This window comes from Drosophila obscura, unplaced genomic scaffold (assembly GCF_018151105.1).
Source record: "Drosophila obscura isolate BZ-5 IFL unplaced genomic scaffold, ASM1815110v1 contig_4, whole genome shotgun sequence".
Classification (NCBI taxonomy): Eukaryota; Metazoa; Arthropoda; class Insecta; order Diptera; family Drosophilidae; genus Drosophila; species Drosophila obscura.
The window spans coordinates 1,761,879-1,779,449 of NW_024542828.1; the positions used below are offsets into that span (position 1 = coordinate 1,761,879).

The window sequence follows — 17,571 nt, forward strand, 5'->3', positions numbered from 1 at the left end:
ATTGATAAAAATATTAATAAAGTCATATATTTCTTTCTTTTGGTTATCCCTCTTCTCACAGTTGAAGTGTAGTGGCATAATCATTTATTTTCTGCAAGTGAACGATACATCGAGTAGACATCGATAGAACACGCCACAGCTTATCGCTGCTGTAGCACATCCCTAAGTTTATGTGCGACTAGGATAGCGATAGGCCGAGTGCAGCGCTGATTGCAGCAATTTTTCGATCAAAAGAAGTTTTTTTAATTACAAAGCAGAGCTTAACTCCGCTCTTAAAATAATTAAATTGATTGCCTGCCGCCTTGTGTTCGTTCTTCCCAACCATGGCCTATACGAATGGTTGAATATAGCGAAAGGATTTATCGGCACTGCCAATTTACAAGAACAACAACTCAAAGAACAAGGCCACTCCTTTTGTGTCCGACTCGACTCCCCGTGATGTGTGTGCGTGTTCGTGTCCGCGTCCGTGTTTGTGTATTGTAATTGAAAAATTGTGATTACTGTATGAATTAAGGCTGCAATATCGTAATAATTAAGAAAGTGGCCAGGCAATAAAAAGTGAAAATTTGCTGCGTTTTTTGTGTCTGCAGTAATAGAAACAAAAACAACAAAACTACGGTGAAGGCAACTACAACTACAGTTAGAGATAAGAAGAGCTCTCACTCACACAAACACACACACACGCTTTCAGTTACACGCGAGCAGAACAGAACGAGTGTGTGCGTGCGTGTGCCTGTTTTTATGACTCACGGCTGGGCCAGTGAGTGGGGGAGCGAGTAAGAGAGAGCGATAGTAGCTGCTGAGCTGCTTGACTACCTACGGCAACAAAACACAGTAATTTCCCAAGCAAGCTGAGAGCGTAACTAATCGCGTTTGGAAGAAATTCCAAATTCTCCGCCGGAGACAAAGGAAGAACGAGAACTGAAAGAGAGTGAAAAACCGACAGAGCACAGAAACCCAAACCGAAAAACATCACGAACATGAGTTTCGCCAAGTGGTTCAAGAAGAAGGAGCAGATCTCCGAGATCGGTGCGCCCACAAATTTCCAGCGGCACTTCCATGTGTCCCGCAACCAGGAAACGGGTGATCTGGAGGGTCTGCCCGCGCCCTGGGTGCGTCTGATGAACTCACAGATCACCCGGGACGAGCAGGACAAGAATCCCGATGCCGCCTACCATGCCGTCAAGTACTACAACTACTCGATCAAAAAGAAGGAAACCGAGGTGTTCAAGCCCTTCATCACCGAGGACGTCATCCACGAGGAGTCCAAGGAGATCGAGAACTATGTCAACTACAAGAACAAGCACAAGTCCCAGGATCCAGAAAAGTCTGATGACGATGGCAGCTCCACGGCCACCGAAACGGAAACGAGCAGCGGCTGCGGCTCGTCCACGGGGAACAGCAACAGCAGCAGCATCAACGACAGCAGCCAGCAGTCGCATGGTCCCCTGGATGGCCATGGACCCCTCGACGAGATGTTCAAGGAGCTCAAATCGAATCTGGAGCATCGCGAAACGCTGAGGGCAACGCCAGCCATTTCCAGCCAACAGGAGCCGCCGCCAGTGCCGCCCAAAAAGTCCACGCACACGATGCCGCCCAAGCCACAGATCAAGCCAAAGCCTCGAGTCACCCAGAAGTTCTCGCGTTCCTCCGACCTGCGGCGGGAGGATGACGATCACCACAAGATCAACACAGACACCATCATCATCAAGCCGGCGGCGCCGGGCCAGCATGTCGATGCCTCCGACGACAATCCCGACGAGACGATACTGCGCCGGTCCAAGGAGAAGCGGGCCCAGAAGACCGATGCCGAGATCTACATTGAACTTAGAGCCATCTGCAATCCCGAGGATCCGCGGGAGCGCTACAAGACCACCCAGGAGGTGGGCAAGGGCGCCTCCGGCATCGTGTTCATTGCCGGCGATCTGACAAACGAGGCCCAGGTGGCCATCAAGACGATCGACATGAAGAACCAGTCCTCAAAGGATCTCATACTCACCGAAATCCGGGTGCTCAAGGATTTCAATCACAAGAACCTGGTGAACTTCCTCGACGCATATTTGCTGGAGCCCGAGGACCAGCTCTGGGTGGTCATGGAGTACATGGACGGCGGCCCACTCACCGACGTCGTCACCGAGACTGTGATGAAGGAGCGCCAGATCGCCTGCGTCTGTCGCGAGGTGCTCTATGCCATCAGCTTCCTTCATGCGAAGGGCATCATCCACCGCGACATCAAGTCGGACAACGTGCTGCTCGGCATGGACGGATGCGTCAAAGTTACAGACTTTGGCTTTTGTGCCAATATCGAGGGGGACGAGAAGCGCCAGACGATGGTGGGCACCCCCTACTGGATGGCGCCCGAGGTCGTTACGCGGAAGAAGTACGGCAAGAAGGTGGACATCTGGTCGATTGGCATCATGGCCATCGAGATGATCGAGGGCCAGCCGCCCTACCTATACGAGACACCGCTGCGAGCACTCTACCTGATCGCTGCCAACGGACGGCCGGATGTCAAGAGCTGGGACAAGCTGAGCCCCAATCTGCAGGACTTCCTCGATCGCTGTCTCCAGGTGGAGGTCGATCGACGGGCCACCGCCGATGAGCTGCTCAGCCATCCCTTCCTGAACGACTGCAGCGAGGTTAAGGCCCTGGTGCCCAACATTAAGGCGGCCAAGAAGGTGCTCCGACGCAACGTATAGTTAATGTGCAATCATCGGGCGGCCAGGCTGCTCTATGCGTGATCGAGACCCCCTACAAAAGCCCGATCCCGATACCAAGCGCCACCGGACCAGCCCCTCCCTGTGTATAATGAGTTTTCAATGTAAATTTGATTTTGTGTGGAAAGAACTGAAACTGGAACAGAATGCTGATCATAGTCTTTGTAGTGTGGTAAACAGCCCCGTAAAATAGGAAAACAGGAACTGCAGCAGCACCTAGGACTTGACGAACTCCCCCGATGAAAACAGGTAAGTCGCAGTCGCAGTCCCAATCCAAATCCCTTTTTCCCAGGTAGCTTGGATTCACACACATGTTTACCCTAGTTTTTCGAATTATTCATGCGCGAACCCATCTCCATTTCAATGGAAACCTTTTTTCGCAATACCACAAATGAGGAAACATTTCATTTCGGTTTATTGGTTTCTGTGTTAGTTTTAAGTGCGTTGTTCGAAAGTTGTCAAAAAGACCGGCCAGGGCAGGCCCAAAGAGCGATAGCTTGCTATCTTGATAGGTTTAATCAGTAGCTGGAGATTACCTTACCTTAACGTCGATCAAGGTTGAACTGTGTGCACGAGGTCTGAATGTTGTTTTGGACACTTTGCAGAGGGTATTACACCTTTACCAGACGTTTGTAACAAAGGAGGAGCGGAAAAGGCTATTTCAATGCAGAAATTCCTTCATCAGACAGATTCCTGGTTTAAAAGATGAACACAGATGTAACAGTTGCTTGAGCCGGACCGGATCATCCGTCAGACCATTTTTGTTGGTGAGGAAAATAGAAACGATCAATCAAGGGTATTTAAAGGGTCGACCACCGAGAGTATCCTCTTTTTTCATAGCCCAACAGCCATCTCCCTCCCACTCTGTTGCACACTCTCCGAAATTGCTTTTGCATTCACTTCAGGCCGGAGAGGAGGAGAGCATGAGCCGTTAGTTTACGAGTACACACACATGCGAAGTGTCATTTCTTTTCGTTTGCGTACGGTATTACGTATGAAGTTTGGTTTGTTGCTGAAAGAGCAAGAAATCCCATTGAAAAATGACAAACAATACAATCAAAGAAAGAAGAGCAGCGACAGCAACAACAAAAAACAACGCAAAGTACGCAATTTAACACGCTCGTTCGCATTTCCTGTTTGGAATATCGCTTTGTCTGGCCAAAATATTATTCATACATAATAATAATACAAAAAACTTTAATTCACACACTGACACACACACTCACACTTGCAGCAGACGGACAGAAAAAACACCCACACTCTTCCGGACTTTCAGCTGAAAGTTTTCTTTCTTTTGCTTATCACACCACTCTATAAATGCTATTGTAAGTCCCCTTGGCTAGAATTTGGTGCGGAATTTATCAAATTCTTAGAACAATTTTTCGTGGCATTTCAATATATGATAAGAATAAAGGCGATCGTAAAGAGAGCGAGCAAGACTACAGAAAGAGCGAAAGTGGAGTCGTAGTAGAGTCCGTGCGTGTAAGCGTGTGGGTGTGCGTGCGTATGAGCAGCACAAAGAATGAGAGTGTGATTCTGATGGCGGCTGCTTCGTCTTCTGTCTTTCTCCATGTCTTCGTATCTCACCCTCCCACTTATTCAATTTAATTGCTTGTGCAGCAGTGGATTTCAGAGGGGAGCGAAGGGAAGGAGACAACCGTCGCGACTTTACTGCGCTATTTATACTCTCTCCCACTCCCACTTTAGACAGAGTTCTTCCCCCTCCTATCCGGAGTTCTTCCCCCTCCTATCCAAAGTTCTTCCCTCTCCTATCTAGAGTTCTTCCCCTTCGCCAGACTTCTTGCCTCTCTTGTCTGCATGCCCGTGGCTCCTCTTCTTTTTCTACCGGATCTCCTCTAGGCTCTTTATTTGTTTAGTTTACTTTTGCTTTCCGTTTTGCCTTACTCCAGTGGGGTGGGAGGCAGAGGCACACAGTAGCCGATTATCTGTCTTGTCTACTTCTTGCACACTTTAGATGCGGATATTGCGTTTTTTTGAATGCCAAGAAAATAAAAACGAAAGAAGCAGAGGAGATGAATAAGAATATTGCAAATATTGCAGTTCTTTAGGAGCGGTTGTCGGCGGCTCCTGTTCCTGGTAGTGGCGCCGCCTGGCTCCCTCCCCAGCTCCATGATGGCGGGGTTAAAGTACAATTCCACGCGTGCTAAATGTGTGTGTGTATGAGTAAGCGAAAGGGAGAGCCACTCTAGCATGAATATATTTGTATCTAAATCCCCTTCCGCAATGCCAAAACGTCTTGTATGTATTTCTCCCAGCAAAACGCCCCAAAAAATACAACCCGAAATGACTAAACCCCATTCACATTTAGTTCGATTTCGAATGGCGCCTCTAAACGATTATTTTTCACCTTGCGCAAAGGTTTCTGTGTTTTCTCCAGTATGCGTGTGTGTGTATCGTTTATTGAACCACATTGTTTGTTGTTTTTGGTGTAGCTATGCGGAATTTTAGATGATTCATTCATTATTTTTTCGGGGCTTCGCAACGCGTGTGGACTCAGAGGGCTATTTTTTTTCTTACTGCCAGACGGGGGTGTTTGTCACCCCTCCCCCCCCACACCACTCTTTATCGTGCATTCAAACAATGCAAAACTTGTGTGTTTTAGTGTAATGATTTTCAGCGACATTACAAACGGGTATTTTGTCAGAGTTTCCAATGTCTGGCAGCGGAATACTCATCCACACTCATCCATACAAACAAACACACATTCTCAGAGAGCTCTCGCATGCACATGCACTCGTTGTATTCACAATTACAGTTACGATGCACATATTTTTATAGTGCGACTCATTGGATGCTATGAATTTTATGTTTTGTAGCATGCATATGTACATGATCCACATGGACTCCACACATGCACTCCACATGACACAGGCCGATGATGGGAGGTGGATGGAACTTCTTTTGGCCGCTCCAATCGAATCTGGAGCATGCTCTCATTTGCATTCGAAGCCAACTATCAGTTAACTGTTGTTTTGTATACCCCTTGTACGAGAGAGAGAGAGAGGTTTTTATGATATTGGTGAAGACAATGCATACACGCTGGAAGCATTTCCGATCAGCATCTACAGCTAATTCTTTATTTTACCCTTCTCATTAGTTTTAATTACTATTTGGCTCATAAAAAATATCAGGTTTTAGTGGTATATTTCAAATCAAAATCGGAATACTATATATTGTATTTGTATGTACATACGTTGGTGGGTCCCCCCCCCACCCTGCCGCCCCGGCCCCCCCCCCAAGCAGCCCAAGTGTGAAAAACCAAAACCCCCAACCTTTGGTTATTGATTTGAGAGAGTTTGGCGCGGCGTGGGCGGCGGTCGGCCGAGACGCGGGGGGTAGGCCCCTAAAACCCAACAAAAGCCTGCAAAGGGTGGCGCGGCGGCCCAGCCCCAAAAGAAAAAAAAACGCCGCGTGGTGCGGCAGCGGTCACTATGCGGTCCCAGGCCCGCGTTTGGGCTAGTGCATGGGGCACGACTTCAGTTTGGAAAACGCATGTGGAATGGCCTGTGTCACAGTGACAAAATACTTTTGACTAAAGTAGTAAAGTTGTATTATTGGTAGATAAACTCAAAAGTTTGTTTGGCATTCACAGAATCCGATTACCACCTAAAATCATGAAAAAATAGCTTGGGCTGCTGGCTGGCCTTGGGCCCAGCTCATTGGCTAGTACTTCTGGCCTGGCGTTTGGTTAGTATGGTTTGAGCAAAACTGGGTGTGCATACTTAGAATACATTACATCATTACAGTTGAAATCTAAAGGATATTTTAACCAGATAATGACTTGAAACCCCATAAAAGCTTCTAGAATTGATTTTTATCGGAAAAGATCGCTTTTCCATGGCCAACTGTCCAACTGGTATTAATCTCATCGAAATCTATGAGGGAATACCAATACATTATTGCAACTGCAAATCCGTGAACCAGGCCAGTTTTAGCAGTGGTTCATGGATTATTGCTCAATCTATTGAGCGTGGCAGTTAATGACCCATATCCGGCTGGTGCAGTTCGAAATGAAAACCAAATTGTTAAAAACTAAATATTAAAGTCAGGAAACTGATAACTGAATATGTTTTTATTGAGTTGTGTTTTCAAGTTTAAAAAACCTACTATTTCATTGAACGCAATTTCATGGGTATTCTTATCTGTAAACAAGAAATGGAATTCAATGATTGCTTTCTTGGTTCTAATGGTAACGTTAGTCTATTTAAAAAGGTATCATTTGTCAATTTGGTAGCTGGAGGTTCAAAAAGGTGAAGTGATGGGTGGCTACTATCATTGAACACAATTGTATATCATTTAGCTCCCACTGAAACGATCGTGTTGTAAGAGTATTAAAGGCTTGGGGCTCCCCTCTCTTTGTCTCTCTTTCTTGTTTTGTTTTTGATTTGTCGATGGAAAACTGTGTGGAAAACTGGCGGAACAATGCCACAGGGCCCCAGTCAGAGATATGTCAGACGTTGTTTCATTGAAATTTAAGCGTGACTTTTTGAGCGGGTGTGCTGTTGCTGTTGCGCTTCACATGCTGATAAATATAAACAATTATTGCGCTGATAATTGACTCCCCATTGCTCTCCCATGGCATAACAATACCCTACACAGTCTCTCTCTCTCTCTCTCTCTGGCTGTCTGTCTGTCTCTCGTATCTGTCCGATTTATATGCGGCGCACTACGTACATAAAAAAAAAGCGAAATACAAAACTGGTCAAATGATACCAAAAGATTATGCAGATAACCCAAGGGGAGTATGGTGGGGCATGGAGGGTTAGGGCGCCATAAAAATTCAATAATGCATTGTTAATTATATTATGCAGTCGCACCTGACCTCCTATCGAACCCCACTTACAAATGGCGAAACCGCCAATGAGTGAAGCGGTCTATATTTAACAAATTCTATTTACCGCAGTACACCTAATCAGCTGTTAATATCACTGTACCACTGCTAAGAACTGATAAGCGAGGTCTCTCGCTGATAGCAATAACAAGTTGTATGATTAATACACTTTACGTGGCTGGTTACCAATACATAAGAATGTGTACACGATATACATACTGCACGGTGTATGTTCAGGGTGATGTTAATTATTAGAGGTCGAAATGTTAATTATGCCCCAATTGTTGACTTTAACTGTACTTTAACAAGTGTACAGCCCACAAATATTGATACTATCTCTTTTCTCTCTCTCTCTCTCTTGCAGCAGCAGCAGCACGTGTGACAGTCAAGAACAAACCAAATCGCCGTGCCCGCGCACTGGAGGTCTTCCTCGTCGCTGCCTCACTCTCTCATGCAGAAAAGCGAAAGGAGGGGGAGGAGTTATCGCTTAGATTAGATTATCCTATGGCAAAAAAATTTGCTTATTTCGTACATTGTAAAAATGTATGTGACCACACACACACACACTCACACACAAAGGAGCGCACACACACACATATGATATAGATATTGTATTATTAAATGTTTTGGATATAAGTTGGATTAATCTTGATACACCCGTATATATACATAATTGTGATTTAAGCGATTTTATCAAATCTGCATTATGCAATTCTACATAAAATTCGTCGTAGTCTGTAAGTTAAAACCAATCCCCGCCCCCCACACACACAGTAAAACCCCCTTGCAATACTTGTTGTAAATTACCAAAATAACAAAAAATACGAAAAAAAAAAAAAAGAAGAGAAAAGAAAAGATCGAGTAAAGCTTGAGATATAGCAAGTGGAGAAATGAGTGTAACAAGTGCCATTAGGACTAGAGTTAGCGCAGCAGCAAAGCGACAACCACACCAACACCAGAAAAACTAACTAACAAAAACAAGCAAAAAAATTATCTATACAATTAATGTCTTTGCCACAAAAAAACACAGATATCAGATATATAGCGTTACAGAGATTAGAGAGAACTAACAGCAAGCAGCATACACATGTGTATTTACTATAAATATGTATCAAGCTGATATTCGCACAATGTTCGATTGATTGTAAAATTTGTTCGATATTCCATTTTAATTAGTACAAACATAAGACTAACGACAAACAAATTTAAATTAGACGTCACCTGTTCCTCTTCTCGATCAAATATGCCATACGCACAAACAGGATAATGTAGTTCCAAACTGAATAATACGATGATAGAGCAGGAATTGAATTGTAATTCTAAACTGAACCATATGGATGATAGGAGCAGCTGATATCAGTAATGTGTGTGTCAAAGCTATACAAAAAAAACAAAAAACAAATATTAACAAAGAATATCCTTAATGAGAGTTATACATACATAGATGTGGTATCCATACACTAAACCTAGTCCCAGCGGGAAATTACGAGCAATGCCAAAAGAGTAGTAGAAGAAAGTAATCAATCAGCACCTTAGCCGAAATATATAGTTCTGTTTGGCATTAGTTTTTTTGCTTAGTTCAATTTCAATTTACTTGAAGAAGAAGAAGCTCTTTTCCCCGAACTCTAGACTATGCGCCTAACGTATGGTTAACTTTCCTTAGTTGTTATACATACATATGTATGTATATACCCATACAAGTTGTGGGTGTGTAGAATTCTTAGTAGGGATTTCTCTTTTACTTGCTATTCTGATATTAGTAGCCAATATCGACTGCGACTGCTGCTGCTGCTGCTGCAGATCGGTTCATAGATAAAATTTAATATAAAACGAAATCCCATTCATGATTTTGAAAGAGCTTAACCGATTAATTGAAAATTTACTTGATTTTCTTAGTTTAGCTTAAATACGAGTATTAATTAGGCAAGGCAAAGCAACGAACGGAAAGTATTTGATGGAAGGACGGAGAGAATGGGGCTTTATTGGAAACACGAGACATACCCGACCTTACATATTCGCAAAAAACAAAAAAACGCATTTAAGACGAAAGCAAAGATTGCAATTAATAACGTAAACGTAACAAATGAAACTTAAGTCTTACACAAAAACAAAATACAAATGGTAGCATAAATTTTTTATACGCAACTTTTATTGCAATTGTAAAGAGACGACGAGGAAGGAGAGTGAATTGAATTGAAGTGAAGTGAAGGAAGTGAAAGTAGAAGCTGAAATCAATTTTGATCGATTCGTAATTATACATAGTACTATATATACAACAAGAATTGGCGCTATTTCAATTAAAACTTAATGTAGTTCGAGACACAGAAAGCATATTAAAAAAAAAAAAAAAAATAGAGCAAGGCCATGGACATGGCTTGCCGGTAAATAAACAGTATGATAACAACTACGAAGATAACGATATCGCTTTAATGGTAGCTTCATCGTTCATCGTTACATTACGCACAAAAAGTAACAGAAAAAAATTCCACATTAAGTTTTTATGTTTTTCTACAAAATGCACACTCATATGTATTGTATTTTATTTTGCTTGCAAAAAACCTAAGTCGTAATCGTATATCCTCTACTCTTATTTAGAATTATTTTGCAAATCTAGCATTTAATTGTAATTTACGCACACACACACACACACACACACACAGAAAAAATTAAGTTCTTGTCGTCCCACCACCACTTTGATCATTGAGGATGATAATGCCGAGATGTGGCCTGCCCCTCACACCATTGTATGTATTTAGTTTAGTCCGCTGCACTGTAATTTTTATTTTGTGTTGTTAAATATATCGTTATTTACTTATTCGACCAAAGCAATAGCATTATTTTTGTGTTCGTCATATCCCCCTCCCCCTACAGCCAGAGATCCTCGCGGTATTTGCCCTGTTGACGCAGCTCCTTCAGCTGCTGTGTAGCCTCCGTCTCGTCCAGATGGAGAACGTTCTGCAGGCAGAGGCCAAGTCCGCTGGCTATGGACGTGGATATCTTGGCGCCATCGGCACACACGTACAGCACTGTATCCGGTTTGAGTAGCAGCTTTATCAGTTCCTCTGCGTCTTCCTGCAGCAACTGTTGCACGTAGGTGGGAGATTCGCCACGGGAGTGGCACATACGCAGACGCTGCAGCACTGACGACTGTTGCCAGGCTAGCAGCTTATTTCGTTTAAGAATAGCTTGCGGAGTCTTGGCGCCCACATATAGCCAGGTTTGTCCTTTGACCGGCTGCTGCTGCTGCTTCTGATGATGTTCCTTGTGGGCCAGAAAAGCGAGGAAGGGGGACAGTCCCGTGCCCACTGCAATGAGTATTTGGTTGCTGCATAGATCCTCCTCTGTGTAGCGGAAAGTATTGGTCAGACGTGGATAGATAAACACTTTAGCCGGTTGCTCCTGTTGCCGGCACTTTGCCTCCAGCATGCTGGTCGTCACGCCGGCCGTCGGACTCAGTACGGAATAGATGATGCGAAGCTCCTGTGAGCCGCTCTCCAAGGGACTATTGGCTATGGAGTAGGGACGCGGCAGTAGGCGTGGCAGATGCTCCACCAGAAACGCCAAAGGTGGCTGACAGCTGGCACACAGTTCGAGAATGTCCGTAAAGCGTAGGCCACGCTCAAGGATCAACGAGCTGTAGTGTGCTGTTGCCTGTTTGGATGAGAGGCAGGCCAGGAAACTGCGCTCCTTGGTGTCGCTGGTGTAGCCCGCCAGGGCGCTGAGAAACTGCTTCTGAAGCACTCCACTGAGAGCCAGGCAGTGGGTGAAAATCTCGCGTGGGCATGTCGAGTCCGGTATGTGAGCGGGAACCTTGGCACTCTTCTTGGCGCACTTTAAGGCGAGTTTTATTTGGCAAATGGTGTCTGCCTGATCGATCAGTCCGAGGCGCTTCAACAATTGCTCCACCACTTCGGGTGCGTTGCTGGGCAGCAGGCCGATTGTGTCGCCTGGCTCATAGTCAAAGTCGTCCGACTCTAATGTGATTTCCACCACACGTTTAGTTTCTGTCGCCTTATCGGCATCCACAAGCACTTTGCTCTCTTTTATACTAGCCGCTGTTAGCGTGCCTGTCGTCTGTGCAAATGGAAACTTTAGAATATCGCCGCATCTTCGCTGTCCGCATTTCTCCGACTTTGCCTGCAAATGACACGTTATTTTGAGCGACTTGTGCTCCTTGGACACCCTTACCTGTTTTCTGAGGGTAAAGTCCACCTCCAGGTTGCTGTCCAGCGGCTTGGCAGGGATATATTCATTTAAAATAAAGGCCTCAATGTCGGGGATTTCTATGCCCACTCCCACCATATCGCAGTCCAGTCTTTACTCGAACACACAGTTTACAAATGTCGCCGACGACGGCTGTCAGACCACCACTAGCTACTATTCGAAATGTTTCTATCGAAAAAAGCCCCGTCACTAGGTGCGCTGAGATTCGATCTATCGAAAGCATGCAAATTCATTGTTGGGAACGAAATTTCGAGTAATTTTTATACACAAATACAAGCCTCAGACAGCATGGCAGACAACGCCAACAGCGACGACGAGTTCCACGATGCGATGAGTTCCGGAGAGAACGCCAGCGAAAAGGAGGCCACCAAATCCCAGTTAAATGAGAAAGACATTGACGAGATTGTCGAGAAGCAGAGCACGCTCCAGCTGGACGATGACGAGGAAGGTGCGGCCGCCGCCGCCACTGGTACTTCCGATGGTAATGGCGACCAGGAGGTGAAACAGCCCGATTGTGAAATAAGCCTTGAGGAGTTGCGCCAGCTGGAAAAGAATCTGAGTGTCGAGGAGCTGGCGGCAAACAAAGAAAAGGCCGACAAACTTAAATTGGAGGGAAACGAGCTGTTCAAGAACGACAATGCCCAGCGAGCCATCGAAATCTACACAGAGGGCCTGAACGTCTGTCCCTCGGACAGCAGCAAGGAACGGGCGGTGCTGTATGGCAACAGAGCAGCTGCCAAAATTAAGCTGGAGTCCAACAAATCGGCCATTGATGACTGCACAAAGGCCATTGAACTGTGGCCGGAGTACGTTCGAGTGCTATTGAGGTGAGTCGGCCAGATCTAAAGTCTAAACTCTATGTGTACTCATCCGCTTACAGACGAGCCAAGCTCTACGAACAGGATGACAAGCCAGACGAGGCTCTGGAGGATTATAAGAAGGTCTATGAGATTGATCCCGGACAGCCTGAAGCACGTGAGGCGCAGATACGTTTGCCGCCCATAATCAATGAACGGAACGAGAAGCTTAAAACCGAGATGATGGCCAATCTGAAGGATCTGGGCAATATGATTTTAAAACCTTTCGGCCTGTCCACACAGAATTTCCAAATGAACCAGGATCCCAATACGGGCTCATATTCCTTTAATTTTAATCAGAAACCAAGCTAGTTAAATGTGTGCGTCTGTTAGTTTATTGAGGAAATAAAACTGTTTCCAAGATCTACAAAAAACTTAAAGCTGTTACTTGTTACTTTTTATGCAATGTTGTGAACACTGTCCCAGTCACTGTCAAAATATAGCGATATCGATAGCCGATGAAGCAACAGCTGACGCTGTTTTTTTTAGGAAAGAAGAAGAGCAATTTGTTGGAAAAATCGCAATTTGCAGATTACAAAATTAGAATCGTGTAATTAAAACCATTTGATAGCCCACTTGTATGGCCAGACGCTGTGGCGCGACTGTTACCACCTGCTGCATGAACATTTCCAATAGAAACGCGAGACGGACAACTTCGATGCTGGGAATTTGATATGGTAGCAGCAACGTCGACTGTTATTAGCTGAGTGTTATTGAACAATACACCCGCCCACGCACACTAGCTAGTCAAGGCAATGTTCCGCAGTCGAAGCTGGTTCGGCGGCCCCTGGGGCGGACGACCCAAGAATCGCCTGTCTCTGGATCATCTAAAGTACCTGTATAGCATTTTGGAGAAAAACACAACCGTGTCGGAGAGCAATCGTGGCCTGCTGGTGGAGTCGCTGCGCTGCATTGCCGAGATACTGATCTGGGGCGATCAGCATGACTCTCTGGTGTTTGAGTATGTCTCCAAACTGTCGGTTGTAATCTTGGCTAATCCTTGATCTCTTGCAGCTTCTTTCTGGAGAAGAATATGCTCTCATATTTCCTGCACATAATGCGACAAAAGAGCGGCGGCTCGAGCTTTGTCTGTGTGCAACTGCTGCAAACTCTCAACATTCTCTTCGAGAATATACGCAACGAGACGTCTCTGTGTAAGTTGCCCCTCCCTCGTAAATGTCTTTCCCAACTCCAGGACTAAGACTTGTCTTTACCCCTAGATTATCTGCTCAGCAATAATCATGTGAATTCCATAATGGTGCACAAGTTTGACTTCTCCGATGAGGATGTTATGGGCTACTATATTCTCTTCCTGAAGACGCTTAGCCTGAAGCTAAACACCCACACCATTCACTTCTTTTACAATGAGGTTTGGCCAGCGCTTGCTTTTCGCTTAGTAAGCCTCTTTTTAATGGTTATTTCTGTTGCCAGCACACGAATGATTTCCCCTTGTATACGGAGGCCATTAAATTCTTCAATCATCCCGAGTCTATGGTGAGGATTGCTGTGCGCACCATTTCCCTGAATGTCTACAAGGTGCAAAACTCCAGCATGTTGCGATTCATCCGAGACAAGTGAGGCTTTCCACTGAGCTCTCTTAGATTATAGGACTAATTGATAGTTTTCTTTCAGAACGGCAGCTCCTTATTTCAGTAATTTGGTGTGGTTCATTGGCAAGCACATCCTCGAATTGGACACCTGCGTGCGCACAGATATAGAGTAAGGATTAAGGATCTCTGCTCTCGGATCCGTACTAACTTCTCCCTGTTCTTGTTTTAGTCACCAATCCAACCAGAAGCTTTCGAACCTGGTGGCCGAGCATCTGGATCATTTACACTATCTGAGCGACATTCTGCTGCTGGACATCAAGGATCTAAATGCAGTGCTCACCGAGCATCTGCTACACAAACTCTTTGTGCCTTTGTATATATTCTCCCTGACGCCGGCGCCGCCACCGCCCTCCCTGGCGCTGGTCACCCAGAATTTGGCGGCTGTGCTGAATCGCAATGTCGACATTGATATCCAGGAAATACACAATCCACGCGTTAGTTCCATTGTGGCCCTCTTTCTGCTGTCGCTGGTCTTCCTGGTCGTCTCGCATGCCCCACTGGTGCATGCCCTGGCCTGGGTCATCCTCAATGGCGATCACAGTGTGTTCAAGGAGGGGGCTGCCGAGATTCTCAACTCGTATGTCGAGCATCGTGAGGTTGTGGTGCCGGGCTTTGGCGAACCCAACGAGAGCCTCGAACAAGCACTGGACACGGTCACGGGACAGTCCAGCGCCTCCAGCTATGCCTTGAGCGAGGACAGTGGCGTAGAGTCGTCTTCTCCAGCCACCACAGAAGTGGAGGCACAAGCGGAAGTGGATGCGGCGACCAAACTGCGCAACATCACCGATGAGGAAAAGGAACTGCTGCAAAAGTCCTCAGGCTCAGGCAAAGCTGACTTTGGGGAGCTGGCCAAACCGTTTCTGGACACAGTTCTGCATGCGTTGGACTGCACCGAGAACGATTATCTGGCTCTGCTGTCCCTCTGCCTGATCTATGCCATGTCGCACAATCGAGGTGAGGTCTCCTTCAGTTCTCGCTCTCTCTATCTCTCAATGTTATCTGTGGGCTAACTTTTCATTGCTCTAATCATCCAATTCATGCTCCATTTCAATTATTTCTTTGTGTGTCTTGAACTATCACATTGTGGTACCATGTCCCAACCCTTCAGATGGTATGTAACTTGTCCATATTTGCTTTACTAATCCATTAACTAACGCTCCGCTCTGTGGGTTAACTAATGCTTGATTGTATTTTCCTCGTTGAACAGGCATCAAGAACGAGTGGTTCGACCAGGTTCTGTCCAAGTCCACGCGTGGCTCTTTCAGCTATAAGACGGCCCTCATTGAGCACTTGTTGAACATAATCACACAGTCCAGTCAGCCGTGTAAGTATCTGATCTATCTTACTGCATCTTTCCTCCATCTTAATTGATGCCCTTTGCCCTTTGTTCAGCCTGTCGCATACGCTTGATCACTGTGGAGATTGCCCTGGAGCTGCTGGTCACCTTCACCAAACCCAGTTCGGATGAGGCGCGTTGCATAACCACGGGACAGCAGGATCTGCTGTTTAGTGCTCGCAATCAGTCGATGCTAGTCCTGCGCAACTTCTACAAGTCTGAGGATATATTCCTGGACCTATTCGAGGACGAGTACAACGAGATGAAGAAGGCCCAGCTGAACGTAGAGTTTCTATGCATGGACTCCGCTATTCTACTGCCGCCCACGGGCACGCCGCTCACTGGTATCAATTTCACCCGCCGCCTGCCCTGCGGTGAGGTGGAGAAGGCTCGTCGAGCGATCCGTGTCTACTTTCTGCTCCGTCGCACGTGCCAAAAGTTCCTGAACGAGAGGGAATCACTGCTGCCGCTGACGAATGTTGTGACGCTTGTGCAGGTGGACAATACCCTCGATCTGAGTGAGTATCCCAGGGGTTGATGGCCTGCCATGACTGACTGACTGAACTCCTTAATCTCTGCAGACAACAGCGACCTGATTGCCTGCACTGTGGTGGCCAAGGATAATACCAAACAGAGGCGCTTCCTGGTCATCGATGCCCTGCAGTTGATACTCGTTGAGCCCGATGCGAAGCTCTTGGGCTGGGGAGTGGCCAAGTTTGTGGGTTTCCTGCAGGATGTGGAAGTGCAGGGCGACAAGGATGACTCCCGCTGCCTGCACATCACCGTGCATCGCGGAGGGGTGACCCATAACCGCACGCCGCTGCTCTCCGCCAAGTTCCTGTTTGATGATCACATCCGCTGCATGGCCGCCAAGCAGCGCCTGACCAAGGGACGCAGCAAGGCGCGCCAGAAGAAGATGTATCAGATCGCGCAGCTCATAGAGATTCCCGGCCAGATGGACTCGCCCGTGTATGCTGTGGGTGGCACAACGGCGGCGCCCAGCGGCAGCAGCAGTGGGAGCAGCTCCCGTAGCGGTCACCATCGCCCCATATTCTCGACGGCCAATCGTGTGCCCGGATTCGCTGCTGTCTTGAGGACTAACAACACTGCTGGTGTTAGTCGCACACAAATGGCCCAGAATCGCTCCATCGAGGGGTAAGTCTTCAGCAAACAGAAGGAGGAATGGAACTCATATGATGTACATATCTTTTGCAGCATTCGAAATGAAAGCGCTGGACGCTCACGCCGTCGCAGTCCCACTGCTAGCTCTGGGACGACTCTGCGGGCGGACCACTCAGATCGGGACCGATCGCCCAGTGTGAGTGCAGGCAGCCACAGTTCGTCGCAGTCGCGCGAGAACTCTCAGCCACGCAGCTCCGGCAACCGATCCCGTGAGAGCAGCCCAAGGATGCCCAGGCCGCGGTACATAATAAACCCCCAATGATTCAACCGAAAAATGACTCTTGATGGGTCTTGTTTTCCTTACAGTTCGGAGGAGATACCACTGGAGGACTTCCAGCACTCGCGAAACAACAGCCCACACTCGCGGGGCAATGGTTCGCCCGCCTCCCGTTCGCATACACCCAGCCGGGTGCTCCACTACGAGATATCTGTCCACAGTGGATCGCCCCGAGAACCGTCCCTGGTGGGCACGAATGCCTTGTTGAGCCAACTGAATGGTGTGCCTCTGGCCCGGGAAGTCCTGCCAGTCCAAAGCTCCGAGGAGACCTCATTTATAGGCAACGATGCGACGGACGGCGGAGGTGCAGGCAGTTCGGACAGCAGGCGAAAGGGCGCCATAGAAACGGTTTAAATTAGTTGTATTAGTTTTAGTATTAACGTTTAGATTGTTGCTAACATTTTATTATTCCAATTGATTGATATGGTGGCACATGCTATAATTATTTTTTGATTAAAATCGTTAAAAAAATAAAAAGTTAAAGGAGATGGATCTCCAATCAATCCCCTGACGGTA

General features: G+C 46.5%; 4 protein-coding genes across 6 annotated transcripts; 3 read left to right on the forward strand and 1 right to left on the reverse strand.

Annotated features, from left to right (window-relative positions):
* The first annotated feature begins 164 nt into the window (after positions 1–164).
* LOC111068419 (serine/threonine-protein kinase PAK 2) lies at positions 165–8,420 on the forward strand. 2 transcript variants are annotated; one of them, XM_022357885.2, is made up of 2 exons: positions 165–2,966; positions 7,934–8,420. In XM_022357885.2, the coding sequence occupies exon 1, from the start codon at positions 981–983 to the stop codon at positions 2,697–2,699; it is 1,719 nt and encodes a 572-aa protein (XP_022213577.2). In that variant the 5' UTR covers positions 165–980; the 3' UTR covers positions 2,700–2,966; positions 7,934–8,420. The 2 variants fall into 2 exon arrangements, with proteins under 2 accessions (XP_022213577.2, XP_022213578.2); XM_022357886.2 differs by having other exon boundaries at positions 7,937–8,420.
* A 1,517-nt stretch (positions 8,421–9,937) lies between these two features.
* LOC111068421 (methionine synthase reductase) lies at positions 9,938–11,960 on the reverse strand. Its single transcript, XM_022357887.2, has 2 exons — positions 11,758–11,960; positions 9,938–11,706 (listed from the first exon to the last, which is right to left on the reverse strand). The coding sequence occupies exons 1-2, from the start codon at positions 11,869–11,871 to the stop codon at positions 10,435–10,437; spliced, it is 1,386 nt and encodes a 461-aa protein (XP_022213579.2). The 5' UTR covers positions 11,872–11,960; the 3' UTR covers positions 9,938–10,434.
* A 17-nt stretch (positions 11,961–11,977) lies between these two features.
* LOC111068423 (tetratricopeptide repeat protein 1) lies at positions 11,978–13,020 on the forward strand. Its single transcript, XM_022357890.2, has 2 exons — positions 11,978–12,620; positions 12,674–13,020. Exons 1-2 carry the CDS (start codon positions 12,082–12,084, stop codon positions 12,960–12,962), a joined length of 828 nt encoding a protein of 275 aa, XP_022213582.2. The 5' UTR covers positions 11,978–12,081; the 3' UTR covers positions 12,963–13,020.
* Positions 13,021–13,121: 101 nt separating this feature from the next.
* Positions 13,122–17,541, forward strand: LOC111068418 (protein CLEC16A homolog). Of its 2 annotated transcripts, XM_022357883.2 has the most exons (12): positions 13,122–13,611; positions 13,665–13,804; positions 13,871–14,019; positions 14,082–14,224; positions 14,283–14,369; positions 14,430–15,214; positions 15,369–15,371; positions 15,468–15,584; positions 15,653–16,114; positions 16,178–16,751; positions 16,812–17,018; positions 17,085–17,541. In XM_022357883.2, exons 1-12 carry the CDS (start codon positions 13,406–13,408, stop codon positions 17,407–17,409), a joined length of 3,198 nt encoding a protein of 1,065 aa, XP_022213575.1. In that variant the 5' UTR covers positions 13,122–13,405; the 3' UTR covers positions 17,410–17,541. The 2 variants fall into 2 exon arrangements, with proteins under 2 accessions (XP_022213575.1, XP_022213576.1); XM_022357884.2 differs by lacking the exon at positions 15,369–15,371 and having other exon boundaries at positions 13,123–13,611; positions 17,085–17,540.
* Positions 17,542–17,571: the final 30 nt, after the last annotated feature.